The sequence below is a fragment of the Triticum urartu genome, chromosome 7 (genome assembly GCF_003073215.2).
Source record: "Triticum urartu cultivar G1812 chromosome 7, Tu2.1, whole genome shotgun sequence".
Taxonomy (NCBI): Eukaryota; Viridiplantae; Streptophyta; class Magnoliopsida; order Poales; family Poaceae; genus Triticum; species Triticum urartu.
Window position 1 is genome coordinate 601,315,226 of NC_053028.1, and position 16,755 is coordinate 601,331,980.

Here is a 16,755-nt window from a genome sequence, read left to right on the forward strand (position 1 = left end):
GGATTATTAACTAAAAAGTCAATGACCTTTGAGTAAAATATTTATTACCATGAATAATCATTTCTGCAATATATTGAATGCGTTCAGGATACACTTTTGCTGAAGTTGAGTAGTCGTCAGATCACCCTTTTGCTGACATCCATTTGGGCTCAAGCAGTGTCTCCTGAGAACACTCCTGCAAACTATGAAGCCATTGCTCGATGATAAGCTGTCAAACATGAGAATTGGTCGACGGCCCGGGCGGCCGCAAGGGGTTCGCGTTGGCCGATTCATTAATGCAGCTGGCACGACAGGTTTCCCGACTGGAAAGCGGGCAGTGAGCGCAACGCAAAATGTTAGTCTCATGCTAACCAAGGATCCACTTTGCGGAACTAAATGTTCCACTTTGCGGATGAGTATCAACACTGGAGAGCAAAGTGTTATACAGTTTCAGGCAGTTGACACCCGAAAGAGCAAAGTGTTTTATTTCTATTTCTTCTAATGAATTAACATCTATTCGTGCTTCAGCTCAAAACCAGAATGATATCTCTATCATGAATTCATGATATCCTCTTTTCTGATGGTTTTCCTTCCTTTGCTCTTCCAGGCATCCATTTTTGAGGCTCTTACTCAGAGCTTTCAGGTTGCATTTGCTTTGAGGCACTATTCACTAACTGAAGCAGGTAACACAGTCTAATCGACTATAAGCATTATTAGCTGTAAATATAAATGCAGTGTTCCGCGTAACCTATTTTTTATGTAGAAAATATATAATCTAAAACTTATGTTGTTCATGAATCATGATGCTGTAATAATTGTTCAACAATATAATATGACGTTCTAATAATAACCTTACACTAGAATTCAGTTTTGACTATTTTGCATCTATCTGAGTTTTCTGTTTGTTAACCTTGTAGAATTACCACCATCTCGACGCCGCTCCTTGTTTACTCTGGCTACAGCCATGACAATTTTCTCTTCAAGAGCTTTCAATGTGGCACCTCTTATTCCAATCTGTAAACAGATGATTAATGACAAAACGGTATGTGATAAAAGATCTCCCTTGTTTGGTTTCTGGTATATATTTTTTGATTATGGTAGTGTAATCTCCAAAACAAGACATGATCCTGCGAAATGATATGCTTAGATATTTTAAGTGGGATGAAGACATTAGCCCATTCTTGTTACTTTCCAGAATTTCTTGTTTTTCCCAAATGTTCATGTTCATATCACAAGTCCATGGCCTTTACTGAAAATTTTGTTTACCACACAATCACCTGAATTGTCACATTAAACATGTATAAGTATAATAATGATAATCACTTGTATACCTTCCTTTATTGTTTTCTTGCCATCAACAATGTACTGTGGTTTTTAGAAATCATTTGGTAAATACAGTGAAATTCACAGGCCATGGTCATCCTCATTTATTTGTCCACCATGCTTATGTTACGATTCCTAATTTGTGTAACACATACTAGATGGATTACAGTTGCATCTCTGTTTATTCCGGAGATTAACCAATTAGACTTGTTCACTGTGTTGCCATTGAACATATTTTCATTACATCTTCACTTCATGTTGACATAGACCTTATATCTTGCGTTTGTTGGTGTTTTACCTAGGGCGATCCATTCCTCCATATAGTGGATGATAGTAAACTTCAGGCTGTGAAAGATTCCCCTGATAACCCATCGAAAATATACGGATCACCAGAGGACAATGCTAGCGCGTTGAAGGCCCTTGAAGCAATAGAAGTATCAGAAAATCAATCTCGAGAGTGCATCGTCTCTACAATCATGAACAATATAGCAAATATTATTGATGTAATGTTCACCTTCTCACTTGGTATTGGGTTCATCGTTTGAACCAATTTCCATGCAGCTGTTTTTTGACTTTTCTGTTTCTACAGGCAGAGTTGCACAGTGTGAGAAGCCAACTGCTAAGTGACTTTGCTCCCGATGACATGTGCCCAATGAGCAATCAGTTCTTTGAAGAATCTGCTGAGCATTCAGTATCAGGATCTCATGAGAATGGCCACCATGAAGAGGTATATGTGTCCCCCACATATATATTTGCCTGCAGCTTTTACTTCTGAAACCACCATAATTTTTGACCACTGTATTCTTCGACTACTTTTGTTGCTAATTGAGTGTGTTCAATAGGCTATGCTGATTGACCTGGGAAATGAGAACGATATCTTTGGGGAAGCTTCAGGAAGTACAGCAACTTCTGCAACATCTGTACCTACTGCAGATCTTATGAGTATTGATCAGCTTCTCGAAACAGTATGTCCTTGTCAGAATCCCATGCTTTTCTTTGGGTACTGTCATGATAAGATAACCTGGCATGAGTTGATTACCGGTTCTGTCAGCAACTATCTGTCCTCCAGTAGCATATCTAGGGAGATTATCTCTAGAAAAGTAGCACATCCAGGCAGAAGACAGTCGAGGTTTATCAGGATTGAAATTGCACAATCTGAACAGAATGACCGCTTCATTAACTTACATTTGTCATCATTTTGCCATTTCATAGGTCGGCGCAGACCCTGCACATCATACGGAAAAATCTTTCGTGTCAGCAGACATGCCATACATGGAAATGACGAGCCAATGCGAAGCCCTGACGATGGGGAAACAGCAGAAGATGTCTACCTTCATGAGCTTCCAGACGAACATGCAAGCAGCTCCCCTGCCAAGCCACCAGCCCAACCAGATGGAGATGGCTCTTTTCCATGATCCGCCGTTGCCTCAGGTAGCATACTTTCCACTCTGCAGACCATTCTTCGGTCTCTCTCAACGCATCTGAGAGAAGCAGATTAGCAGTGCATTTTAGCAAGACGCTGAAACCAACGAGGCTTTGTCTAAGCAGGCCGGGGCGCAGAGCACCAACCCGTTCGCTGACGACAACTTCAAGGCTTACCCTGAGTACACGAACACCAGCAACCCGCAGCCGGCAGACGATCCCTTCCAGCAACATTTCCTGAAGCTGCCGGCGTCAAGCCCCTACGACCACTTCCTCAGGGCTGCTGGCTGCTGAGGTGAATGAGTTTCTGCCCGGAGCAGCAGCAGCAGCAGCAAGTCTGTCGTGTCACGTCTCGACGCATGGTACCGAAACAGGTACGTAGTTCGCACGGATCAGGATCTCAGGTTGCTCACCAGAAATGTGGCAATGCCCATGAATGGTTTTTGCCGGAAAAAGGCTGTAATATATCCGCGCGCGCACGCACGCGCTGTTAGAGGGTCGACCGGATTCAGCACCCATTCTTTCCATTCTTTGTGTATAATAGTGGTATATAGGTTGGTTGCTGTGTTGTATATTATCTCCATCTCGGCGACGCGTAGAGAGGGATTGGGGGGGGGGGGGGGGGGGGGGGGGGGGGGGGAGCAGTGCCTTCTGCCCCAGAATTGTGTGCATCCATGTAACATAACATGCTGCCTCAATGGCAGCAGATTGCAGGAATATATGATGAAAATGGTGTGTATAATATGTGTAAAAAGAAGTACTCCCCCATCTACCAGAACATGCATCTGAATGATTGCCATTGTTGAGATCGAATCAGGCAGGTGCCATGGTCTGAATTTGGCCTGACACCTGAATCGAAAGGTTTCCTTCTTTCCATTTTGTACCGTATTTAGCTATTGCATAAATTCATCGCAATTGTGGCCTATGCACTTTATGCGAAGGTTGCGAGTGTGGAGGATGGTGAAGGAGTGGCTCGGCTTAAATTAGGGGCATTGCCAATAGATCGATGGCGAATGAGCGTACTGTCAAGAATTGGTGGACCAACATGTCGAAGATCACCGGAATGCCATGACCACCCTCATCGTGCTTATCTTTTGGGTCATCTGGAATAGGAGGAACACTGACATCTTCCAAAAGAAATTAACGCCACCATTCTACATTCTAAAGCTTATAAAGGATGAGACTAAGCTTTGGGTCACTGCAGGAGCTAGGCACTTGAGCGCTATCATGCCGCGAAAGTAATTGGTTGACATATTTTTTGTTTACGGGTTAGATGTTGTGCCGCTTCTAGCTCTTGCCGCGTTTTTCCACTCTCATTTTATTTTGTAAACGTTGGAAGTTGGCAGTTGTGTCCATGGATTCGGATGCGAATATGTGTTCCTAATATTCTCTGGGAACTGGGCAGCATCTTTTGACCAAATCATGCAGCAGGCAGTGACTCATCTGATTAATTAAGCTAGCCGTGGACCGTTACAGTCTCCAGGCCAGTGTTCATCTGTCTCCAATCTACAGTACGATTTCGTTGTCACAGGTCATGCACCGCGTCCATCGTGGAGAGACGCAACCGGTTTAATTTTTGACCCGAGTGACAAAACATTATTCTTCTGCTCTCTTTTTGAGATTGTATGTACTCCGTCCGATCTCTTGCAGTAAAGCCGATTTGACTCGAGCAACACCTTTGCAGTAAAGGCTTAGCGTGGCCAGCTTTTGATGGATTAATTTGACCATGGAAAAGGAAAACGCTCCTCACGATTTCCGCCTTGTCATATTTTACTGGTGCTATATATCGATCTGCGAATATCCTTTTCGCTATTCGTCACCCTGGGTGAGGAATAATTATTCTTATCCCCCCTCTATTTTATCATCAATGCATTGTAATTTTACGTTCCGTAAGTTTTGTCTTATTTCCGACGTAAAAACAGACCGTAAGAAAATATATAATCGCCGTAAAAAATATTTTATATCATGTAAAATTACAAACGTAAAAACATAGTCTAAAATACACATAAACTGCAAATTTTTTTGTCTTATGACCTATATTTTTATTTTCTTATGTCAAATTTTACGTAGTAAATCAATAGAAATGTAACTATTTGAATTCCAAACAGAATTTAATTATGAAATGATCGTAAGATTACCTCGGATGAAAAATAACTTATTATGCTCCCTGGATGAAATGATCGTAATATATAATGTTACTATTCATCATCCAGGGAGCATAATAAGTTATTTTTCATCCAGGTAATCTTACGATCACTTCCTAAATAAATACGTTTACAATATAAAAAGTTATTTTTCTTACGTTCTCTTTTTATGTATGAAATAAGACAAAATTTCCGAAACGCAAAAATACGATGCATTAATGTCAAAATAGAAAGGGGGTGAAGAATAGCTATTCCTCATCCAGGGTGGCGAATAATATATATATATATATATCTCGATATGTGAATATGCCCACTCGCTGGCCGGCCACTGGAGGTCTGGAACGTGGCTGCCTTATATACCTCAGCCGGCATCATCATGAGAAAAAGAAAAATAAGAGATCACGTCTCGTGATAGGATATCATGTTGTTTTTCTTCTGAGAGATTCAAGAGAGTAGTAGTTAATTTGGTTTAGTTCGGTATAATTATCATGTTGTACGGGGGAGCTAGCGGGCAGTTGAGATGGCCGTTTTCTTGTGATCATGCACACGGAAGGAAACGCGTACGCGCGTCACAACTCTCAACGGGGAAATTAATAAGGTACAGGAGCATGATATCTGTACCCGATTGCCGAGAAAATTCGTGTCGACAGAAATAAGCTCACCGATCGTTCTCAGCTTAGACTGGGATTTCCTCTTAAGCTGCTTCACTTCGTGGTCAGTGAAAGTTACTAGCTAATTCTACTTGATCGCCATATTTTTCCTTCCAGAAAAGCAATCAGGTCTGCAAGTGTGGTGAGCAACTTTAAAACAAAGCAATGTCTAAATTATCTGTACAGACATCCTGAAAAATAAGTGTAGAAAATAAAGGATATCACAGAAAAAAAAAAAGGATACAACGAGATCCTTAGGAAGCCGGCCGTCTTCTTCCTTCCTAACGGGCCAATTACTGTTGCTTACCGTGGACACGAAGTCATCATCGCCACACGGTCTTATCAAACCAGCTCCCCTACAGGAGAAGCGGTCACAGTCGAAAGAGTCATAGATCCAAGAGTTAAACCTCCATAATTTCTCACGGGCCTCATGTCGGCACCGTAAGCCGCACCGATGCGACGAAGATGAGGCCAAAGAACCAAACTGCAAATAAAAGTCGTTGTCGTTGCCACGCTGACAAACCCTAACCTCACCGGCTAGAAAGGCTAATAAAAATTAATGTCATCAACCCCGCAAAAATATAATCAATGCCATTCAATCATGGCCACCGCCGCTAATAACACCCTCAAAACGGAAAGACTTGGGGAAACCTTATTCGCCACGCGGGAGTCGCTGCCATCACCCACAAGGCGATGATATGAAACCCTAACCTATCTAGGCACCTAGGTTCCCAAACCCTCACACTAGTAGAGAAGTGGGCTAAGGTGGGAAAAACCCACAGGCTCGATGCTGGCAGTGGACAGCGGGGAATAATGGCTCACCCTTATCCTCGTAGAGGTGTTGGGAAAGGGAAGAAAACTTTGTTTTTCAATGACCATATGTTCATCTCACATAAGGAAAAAACATCGTGTCTTCCTTAATTATGTTGGATCGATAGAGCGCCCTTGCACTTGTTTTAAAATTGGTTAGGAACTAATAGCCTATATGGTATGAGTTGTAGAAAGTGTTTCTAAAAGACACTCACTAATATGAGAGCGCTTATTCAACAAGTACCTGGAATTTTTCTCTCATCTATACAATCAACGCCCAATGCCTATCGTGCATGCATTGTTCTTCTTCCTCCGCATGCAATGGTTCCCCCCTCGACCTCCCCCTACCGTCACATTGGCCACCGCCCAAACCATCCTTCCAGGCCTCAACCCCCCCCCCCCCCCCCCCCGACCTGCATGCGTCAAGTTTCCGACTCGTCCATGGGTCGGCCTATCCATGGCCGGCGCTCCACACGCCATCCCGCTTTTGGACTTGCACGAAGCGAAAAAAGTACGTAAATGGCGCGCAAAAAAATCTAGGTACCTGATGTTTACCAAACCTGTACTAGAGATATCAATCCGAGGTTTGATGTTTTTTTCCCCCTGAAATGGAGAGGTTTGATGTGTTTTTTCTTTCTTTTTTTGCGGGGGAAAGGGGGGGAGGTTTGATGTTTGCTGAGATGGGGAGTAAAAATGAGAAATATCTTACAAGGCATGAAAAGCATCGATCCACGCGAGTCTCCTAGTCCTAAGCAGATGAGCCAAGTCCCGTGGTGTGGATCCGGTCTCTCGATATCATCATATCAGACTGCTTTACCTAGGCGCTTATCGTAATGAACGTCAAAATGTGAACACAGCCGGTAGGATTCGTTGAATCTGCTCCGCGCCACGTAGCGTCCGTTCCATGCCGTACCCTCACCGTACGCCAATGCCCAAAGGTGTGCCTGCTCGTTGAGAGCGGCGGTAGGCGGTTGCGCGACTCTTCGCAGCTAGCTTTGCTCGCCATTATCACGAAGAAGACTGGTGCACCACCGTACGTATCAAAAAGCACCGTCTTTTTCACACACAAAAGAAGAAGAAGAAGAAGAAGAAGAAGAAGAAGAAGAAGAAGAAGAAGAAGAAGAAGAAGAAGAAAAACCCTAAAAAAAGGAAGAGGAAAGCAATCCCTGCTTGCCGCCGGATTATGTATTTTAGCAGCCCGGTTTGACCGGGGATTTTATTTCTAACCTTGACGTGCATTCCACGCACGCGCGCCGGGCGCCGAAAAGGACGCGAGGAAGAGAGGAGACAAAGTAATGTTCCATGGTGTCATTGTTAATTATCCTATATACGTGGATGGATGGATTAGGTCGCGAGATTAGAGCGACTTCAAAGGACCGATCTATTTCATCCGCCTGCGTTTGTTTGGATCGGCGCGGATAAAAATGGCTGCCCAATACGTCGATCCAAACCCAAATCACGTCTGCGTTACGTCCGTGCCGACGCATTTGCGGCCTAAATTTGCGCTTCAAATGCGTCGGCGCGGACACTGAACGGACGCTTCGCGCGCCTTCGCGCTATCCGCCGCGTCCTCACATGGCAGCCGTTCAACTACCTACTGCCCACACGGTTAGCTTAATTTATGACGACGGGCCCACACGTCAGCGACGAAACTCGTCCTTTTTTAAGCCGACCGTGCGGTGAGGCCGTCCTCATCCAAACTCGCCGTCCTCATCTGCCCACCTTGCTCCCTCGTCGCCGGCAAACCCTAGCCACCACAACCACAACGAGGATGGGCCTCTTCTCCGGCGCCAGCGGCAGCAAGGCCAAGGGCAAGTCCCCCGCTACCCCTTTCCCCTTCGAGTTCCTCCCACCCCCGCTGGCGCCTCGCCGGCAGAGGCAGCGCGTCAGCGTGCCAGTGCACCAGGCGGAGTGGCACTGGCAGAACCGCCAGCCGCTGCCGTATCCGAACGTGACGCTGCCGCACGACTGGCATCTGGATCCAGATAGGATCCCAATGCCTGCGGCGCCGCGGGCGGCTCGTGCTCACGCGGAGGAGGTGCGGCGCCGTGGGCGGCTCGTGCTCACGCGGAGGAGGTGTGGCGCCGGCGGGCGGTGCTAACGCCGGAGCAGCGCCTCGACAAGGCCTACCCAACCGACTCGCCCAACTGGGTGAGGTGGTTTGCCTTCGAGCACGAGGAGCCGAGGCGACGGGGCGTGCGCGAGGTCGACCGGAGGCCAACGCCGCTGGTCGTCCGTGAGGAGGACCAGGCGGCAGAGGACGCCTACCAGGCGGCCCTTGCGGCCGTTTACCGGGAGAGCGAGGAGGACGAGCGGCGCAGAGCGAAGGCGGAAAAGAAGGCCCGCTACGAGGCGGCAATGGAGCAGGCCCTTGCCTTCTCCGCGGCGGGCGACAGCGTGGTGCCACCGGTGGCCCCGCCGTCCCCCATCAAGCCGGAGCCGCAGCCCGAGCCCGAGCCCGAGCCCATCGCGCGCTTCTCCTGGAATGGAGTGATGCGCGAGTGGGTGTCCGCGCCACCGGTTTGGCTGGGGGCGACGCCGGCACAGGAGCAGGCCTACCTCAGATGTGGCGCCAGCGCCGGCTGGCAGAGGAGCGCCGTCAAGGCGAATACGAGGAGATGCTCGAGCGCGACCTCGAGGAGGAGGCGCGCGAGGCCGAGGAGGAGGCGCGCGAGGCCGAGGAGGAGGCGCGCCAGGCCGCGGCTGCACAGGCGGCCGCACAGCCCCTCGCCACAGCACTGCTTGCGTCGGCACAGCCCGACATGGCGTCGCCCTGGAACACGGCGTTCGCCTGGGCCGGGCCAGCGCCGACGCTCATCGACCTCACGGACCCCGAGGACGACGACGACGCCTAGGGCAGCGCGCCGCCTCATAGTTTAGGCTGTTTTTATTTTTTTAAATGCAAATGTGGACGCTTGGACTTTCGCCGGCCTTCGTTGCCGGCTTTAATATTTAATTAATGATGTTTCTTTTTTTTAAAAATATGCATGCTTTTATTTTTTTAGCGCCGTCAAAATGGGTCTCAGGCCAGCGTTGGGCGCAGGCGCTGACTCAAATGTGGAAGCGGACATCCGTATCTGTCTGGCCGATCCAAACGGAAAAAAACGGAAGAAATCTCCGTCCGTTTAGATCGAGAGTTGCTCTTAGGCCGTACTCTGACCCCGGCAGCTTTGTGTACCTTGTTGTACGTACTCCGCTCCGTCAATCCCGCGCGTCCCCATCGGCCGCACCCAACTTGTCAACCGGCCCGGCGCGCACGGTCGGGGCGACAAATGCTCTTTCCACCGCAATTCCGCTGCCTCTTTCCGGCTGCAGTCGTCGGAAAGGGACTGAACCTGGCTGATTACTTCAACACTTTGCTTGATGATGATGGTTCATTTTACTCTTCACCAACGTGTCTTGTAGTAAATGGCTATGGGTTTCGTAACCGTGTGGTACGTACTACGTCCCGTTACCGCAACACGTACTACGAGGCGGTGGCCGACCCGCGCAATCGGCTCGTCCTAGACAAATCTTGTCTCTGCCACAATTCCGGCAGCAGCCAGCAGCCCCTTCGTCACAGACAGATTCATTTGAGCCTCTATGGCTGGTTTTGGGCCAACACTTTGCTTCGTTTTTTTCTTTGAGAATCCTTTTGAAAGAAATTGAGAATCTTCGCGGAGCGTGTTCACTTCATCACTGATATGTTAAACTTGTCACAAACATCGGTGTTCATGGCTAAGAAATATGTTGAGGTTTCAGTTCATAGAAAGATCACATTTTGGATGGCGGCGACTTCCCTGGTCATGTGAACTTACCGATTCACTCGGGGCGTTTCTTCCTCGCCCGCTCCTGCGACCACGGAATGGCGGCGGCTGATCCACCTTTTTCATGTTGAGATCATGTGGCCCCCTATCCCTTCATTTGTCGTCGCGCCGGTGATGGGGGGGGGGGGCGGGGACTCTAATGCCTCCATTTGGTGGAGATGGGTTAAGGATAGAATCTAGGGTTTGGTATTCGATCGGCGGTGGCGAGATGATGGTGTCACCGTCGCGTGGAGTAATAAGAACACTCTAAATCGCCCCCGTTTTGGTAGTGCCTATTCGTATCATCAAGAGGCGTGTGAAGGCTATTGTGTTATGAATCTGGTTTTTCATCTGCCTTTTCTTCTACAAATTTATCTAAGTGGCATTGTCCTGCAAAGTGGGCAGCTTGATTGTGCATCTTAATACTTTGATACTTCGGCTCCAGTTTCGGCCGGTGCAGCTTGACCAACTTCGGTTTTGTCGTAGAGTGTGTGAGGGTTGTGTCCCCTCGCTCTGTCTGGATGGACCCAAGGCATTCCACATGCCCTCTCCGACGCTTTCTTCTTCTAAGGACCGCTTCGTGTCAATATGGATTTAAACAAGTTTGCTCCGTTGAAACGGAGGCTTAGAGACGGCAATGAATTTTGCTTGTGACGTGCCACTGATGGATACAGAAGAGTGAGGACTTCAGCACACATTCGAATGTGTTTTAATTTTTGTAATGGTGTTTTTATGGATGTATGCATTTAGTGTAAGGCTTTTGGCCTTTTCGAGGAAAAAACATATGGATATAGTAGGGTCTGAATACACGGTCATTCAGACGACTCCGGGTCGAATTGGTCATCGCAAGGGGACTCCGTGTGTACCTGATTTCTATCGGTATGCGCACTCCCACGGTCACGCTAGGAAATTTCTTTGTAACTGAGATCTGAGAGGGTAGTTGCATGCCGGGTTCATACTTCCCGGTGACTACTTCTACTAAATTGACTTACACCAGGACTCCAGGAGAGTCTCTTTTTTTTTAAAGCCAACGGCAACGGTGATTTGGCGCCAAATTAACTACCAAACGATGGGGAAATGCGGGAGCCATCTACGTATACGCGACGCGTAATCCGATAAATTGTTTCCGTTTGCCTATCCAAGCTCTCTGTCGGCTATGGAACGGATGTTGCGCTCTTTCTTTTTGTACTTTTCGAAAATGCTCTTTGTTTTTGTGATATATGGATGTAGCTAGAGTCTTGTGGAGTAGCTTTCTAAACAACACTAGACTTAGAAAAGTCTAAAAAATAAAGAGGAGAACAAACAACAGAGAGGATAACCACCCGCAAAAAGAGAGAGAAAGAGAATAACCAATTATTGGTTAGATGGTTAGTGGGGCGGTGGAATCCTTGGCTCACCACGGATCAATTCTCAGAATTAAGGCTTAATAGTCCTGTTGATGCAGATTGTCATTTTTCTGTGGGCCAGGGGCGACAAAAATTTCGATAGGAAAGCATACGACTTCATTAGTTTAGAAGCTCCACAACTTTAATTGGGTCTTTAGAAAGAAATGTGTAAGTGCGCGTGTACAGTGGTATAAGAGTTTGTGTGTATCCCTCGCATATTCAATCAGCTAAATCTTTTTAAAGATTTCACGGTAATAAGAACAATAAAATTTTGCAACACCATGCGTGTTGCAACACGCTAACTCACGCAGTCGCCTCCTCTCAACAATTTTTTTTATGGTTCCTCTGCCTTCTGTCCGCGCTGCCGCTGATCTGCCTCGTCTCTGGTGGATCCGGTCCTTGCCGATGGGAGGGCTTTGTTTTTAGACGTTTCTTTCATTTTTTGTTTGGGTTTACGTCCTGCTCAGGAAGGCGCGAGATGACGGTCACATCCTGAAGAGGTGGGCGTGTGGAGGTGTGTCTCCGGTGGATCTGTCTTTGATGGATTTGCTTGGATCTTGTTGCCATTCCTATTCGTTCGCGTGTCTTCAGGTTGGGTCCTTTCGATCTACGTTACTCTTCATCGATGACGGTTGCTGTTTTGGTGCGCTGGTCCTATGGTTCCTTAGCACGGTAACTTTTCGGCTGTCTACTACATCAAGTTTTGCCGGACTCCAGTGAGGGAGGGATGATGACGACGGCGCGCTTTCGACTCGTTTCAGTGCTTCTAAACGCTAGGTGGTCTAAGATCTGGATGTAATTTTTTATCATTTCTGATGTTCGTTCTATACCATGATTGAAGATGAATAGATCGGAAGTTTTCTATTTTTTTTACTTAATCTAAGTTTAACATCACCATATTATATGGGCAATGAAATGACTAACCTGACATAAAAATCATGCGACAAATGTAAACAAAAACACGCAGGGCACGCACTTGCCCAGCCATGCCGACAGCCTGATCCGCAAAGTCTTTAGATCCCGCATGAGGGCACAACGAACTTTCAAAAGCTCAATAAAATATATTCAAAATGTATCTCATTTGAAATCCCTCATCACAGGAAACGCGAATATGCAAAAGAAACTTAATTTAAATTTTTGATTTGAAAGATATAAAAGATTGAAAATCAAAATGGTCGCGTGCCCCGCTCCTGCTTGCCACAAATCATTGTAAATAGTACTCCCTCTGCCCCAAAATATAAGAATGTTTTTGATACTACTCCCTCCTTCCATCTATATAGGGCCTAATGCGTTTTTCAAGACGGTCTTTGACTATTGACAAGATTAATAGTACATGACATGCATAATGTGAAAATTATATCATTGAAATCTTCTTTCACATACGAATTTGACGGTATGCTTTGTGTAAAGCTGCATGTCATATATTGTTGCTTTAACATTTAGTCAAAGTTAGTCTCGAAAAATACAGTAGGCCCTATATAGATGGAAGGAGGGAGTATGCTAGTGTCAAAAATGTTCTTATATTTTGGGACGGAAGGAGTAGCTGTAAGGATGTTGTTGCCTCGGGGGCGACTGGCCGGCGGAGTAGAATGGATAAACAGGATACGGGATTTCTGCCTGCCTTGGTTCTAGCCATGTTCTTAGACATCCAAAAAAAAATGGGGAGCATGTTCTTAGAGGAGTGAAGCTGATTAATAAATAAAACAAGCTAAATTAAACTTCGATACATTATGTCTGACCCCACCACCATATCAGTATAAAACCAAGGCTAACCCTGGCTGCCGCCTAATCATTTCCCAGTTGCAACTGCACCTAATCACAAGTTGAGAGCAGAGCACGAGACGAGGAGACCACGTCCTCTTCCACGCACGCCAACCCCACTAGGACCTCCCGCTAGCTTGCCGGCGATCGTCGACCATGGCAGCCACCAACCCACGACCAGCCGCACCAACTCCACCTCCCGCATGCCTTAACTGATCCACCCATCCTCCTCACCTCCGTACACCGCCGGCCCGCTGCGCAGTCACGTGCCGTCCTCCTCCTTCTTCGACGACGACCGGAAGCTACGACGAGCGCCGTGAATCCTGCTGCAGCGCGCGGCCGGCGACGATGATGGTGATGGGCTACTTCCGCGCGCCGAGGATCGGCGGCAGGAGGAAGGAGAGGAAGGGCAAGGCCGGCGCGGCGCCGCGGGCCGAGGAGGCGGGGCTCCGGGAGGCGCTGCTGGAGCCGGCCGGCGGCGGCGCGCTGCCCAAGGGGTACTTCGCGGTGTACGTCGGGGAGGAGGCGCGCCGGTTCGTGGTGCCCACGGGGTACCTGCGGGAGCCGGCGTTCCGGGACCTCATGGAGCGCGCCGCCGACGAGTTCGGCTTCGCGCAGGCCGACGGGCTGCGCGTGCCCTGCGCCGAGGAGGACTTCGAGGAGCTGCTCCGCCGGCTCCACCGCAAGAACGGCTCCGGCAGCGGCAAGGGGAAGAACTAAGGAAGGAGGCCATTAGCTAGCAGCTTAATTGGACGACGCCATGGCAGCGGCACCGGCGGCCGTGCCGTGCCGCGCCCGCGCGTACGTAGAACGATGAGTTTATTTACTTTTAAACTAGCCAGATCGCTTCTCGCTTGGTTGAAGATTGTACAGAGTGCAAACGGCCACATGCATGATGCGTTAGCTTAGCTTCGTGCGTGGTGTGTTGATCGTCATCGTTGGTTTCATGGAAGATTTGAAGTTCATATCATCTCCCTTTGGTTTTTACTGCTGACTTGCACACACAAACACACACAAGGTACGGTCTTCAGTACGGAAGTCGCAAAGTAACTTATGTACTCTGAAAGTTCGGAAAAGTTTCTCTTTTGGAAAGACAGGAAAAACATGCAGGCTAGAGGGCGAAATTTCTTCTGACATTCTAGAAGGTCCTAGATTCCGACATAGGATTCATCGGGGAACGGATTCAGCTTGGCTGTTTTTCCACAGGGATGAAATTTCTTTTGACATAAGGTTACTCAAATTTTAGACCTAACTTTGCCAATAATTTTGACCGTCAAAATATGAGTTATGTGCCATGAAAATTATATCATTGATAACCTCTTTATAATACGAATTCAATGGTATGCCTCATATGCTGATTGTCGAATTCCTGGTGAAAGTTAAGCCCAAATTTGAGGAGCCCTTGTATATATTTGGACAAAGGGAATAGGCAGAATCCGATCTCCAATATAAGGACCCATATCTATTATTCAGGTTCACTTTTTTTTTTTGCAAAAGAGACCCAAATCTATTGTAAAGTTTTTTTTGCGGGAATATTATAAAAGTTTAATATAAGTACGAAAGATCTCAAATATAATAAAAAATACATTTAGATCTTTGGACCACGGAAGAAGCACCGTTGCTGCCTGAATGAGCTGTTTTCGAACATGCTCTGCTCCATTTAAGTCGACGTGCCGCTGTTCGTTGATCCCATATTGAAGTTGACACGACCTTGTCGATGGCAGTATGAAAACTTTTGTGAATATGCCTCTAAGGACCATTGAACTCTTTATTCGATCCAAGGAATCTGACACCAAATCTCACCGCCACGTATGCAAGGTGAGAAATCCTAACCTTGCCGACGAGCCCACAAGAATACACACTGGAGCTCCATTTAATCCGTACCGACGAATGAACTTGAGCAAGACCGGAGCCTAGAAGACTGACTCAAAGATTTCAAAACCCTAACCTATGTAGTAGCCGGACTCGAGACACAAGGATTTCGCTCCCCGCCACCAACCGCTGGAGTAGTATGCATAAGAAAAGCGAATCCACGAGCTCGTCGACGAAGATCGATAAGAGGGAGACTTTCACCTAATCGCCTTGTGATAGGCGGAAAGAAAGAGTCTTGTGAGGTTAACAGTTTTGTTTGATAAACTAGCTAAATAGTTGCATGTTGGTGTCGATAAAGGAAATAGGACCGCCTGGACAATGGTCACTAAAATCTGACAAATCACGATGGAGTATTTTCTTTTATCCTTTCATTTTCGCTCACTAAGTACATTCTTATATTATTGTTAGATAAATTAGCCTTTATGCTAATCAACGTAAGGTCCTAATCTCGAACTAGATCAACAACTTTATGCGGAAGCGTACAAACTTACAGGTACTTGGCGATATTTCCTGCGTACTCCATCCAGCCCCTGTGTAGCCCACGATTGCACCTTTGCGTCTCCAGTAGCGAGGAGATGTTGGGGGAAGCAACACGGTGACGACGACGTCAGCAAGGTTGCCGCAGGAACAGCTCTGCGGTGGCCGGTGGTGGAGATGGCCTTCACGTACCTCAGCACATATTCAGGATCGGATGGCCTTCACGTACCTCAACACATATTTAGGATCGGCGGTTAGGTGATTTAGATCGATATGCTGTTATCCATAATGAAAACCCCCTTTTCCTTATATATGTGTGTGATGGGTACATGGGACCAAAACCAAACGTGCGGAGGTGTGGTGTGCTTCCGATCATTGCACACCCGGGGTCAAAAGGCTCCCCCTTTTCTCTCACGGTTTGTTTCAACCGTAGATCAAATCCAACAATTACAACTACTTAAACTAATTAATCAATTAATAAAATAAAAAAAATTAGATACTTCTTAATCAAATAAACAAAATATGTTCAGTTATAGCTTTCACACAAACAAATAAAGAGCAATTACGCGCTAGCTCACACACACCATAGGGCTGCATGTGTGGTGTGCTTAATCATCGTCACTTTCATGGAAGTTTGGTAGTTTTTTTGGAGGGTTGAAAGAGAGTATTATTCCATTGTTACAGGGTTATAATCTCGAGCCAGCTGCTCCTCACAACACGGAGGACTCGAGTTCAACCATACCGCAGTACAACACTTGGTGCGGTTATAGTGTGCTAAAACATGTGCTACCCTGTTTTGATATCTACCAATTTTCAGAGAAACAAAATCCCTATCAACCAAAACTGCTTTAATCTCTGCATCTAAATGACCATAGGCAGATCTAGAAAGAGTATCGCCAGAAAGGATGCTCAGCTCACCTGTAAAATCCGATTGAACAATCACCGGCTTGTCTGAATGCTAAATGACCAGTACTATTCCTTGCATGAGAGCATGGATCTCCATTCCAGTGCATCATTATAATTGAAAATATATTTGTATGCCGCAAAAATCATTGCACACCATAGGGCTGCATGCGTGGTGTGTTGTATCATCGTCACTTTCATGGAAGTTTGGTAGTTAATATCATCTCCCTTTCGTTTTTACCTT

General features: G+C 46.8%; 2 protein-coding genes across 3 annotated transcripts; both read left to right on the top strand.

The window, feature by feature from the left end:
• The first annotated feature begins 544 nt into the window (after positions 1-544).
• On the top strand, positions 545-3,523 carry LOC125520682. Of its 2 annotated transcripts, none has more exons than XM_048685646.1 (7): positions 545-662; positions 897-1,021; positions 1,605-1,805; positions 1,892-2,029; positions 2,145-2,267; positions 2,515-2,733; positions 2,848-3,523. In XM_048685646.1, exons 1-7 carry the CDS (start codon positions 560-562, stop codon positions 3,016-3,018), a joined length of 1,080 nt encoding a protein of 359 aa, XP_048541603.1. In that variant the 5' UTR covers positions 545-559; the 3' UTR covers positions 3,019-3,523. The 2 variants fall into 2 exon arrangements, with proteins under 2 accessions (XP_048541603.1, XP_048541604.1); XM_048685647.1 differs by having other exon boundaries at positions 2,851-3,523.
• Positions 3,524-13,278: 9,755 nt separating this feature from the next.
• Positions 13,279-14,229, top strand: LOC125521623 (auxin-responsive protein SAUR19-like). The gene has a single exon (XM_048686683.1). The coding sequence runs from the start codon at positions 13,608-13,610 to the stop codon at positions 13,977-13,979; it is 372 nt and encodes a 123-aa protein (XP_048542640.1). The 5' UTR covers positions 13,279-13,607; the 3' UTR covers positions 13,980-14,229.
• The last annotated feature ends 2,526 nt before the right edge of the window (positions 14,230-16,755 follow it).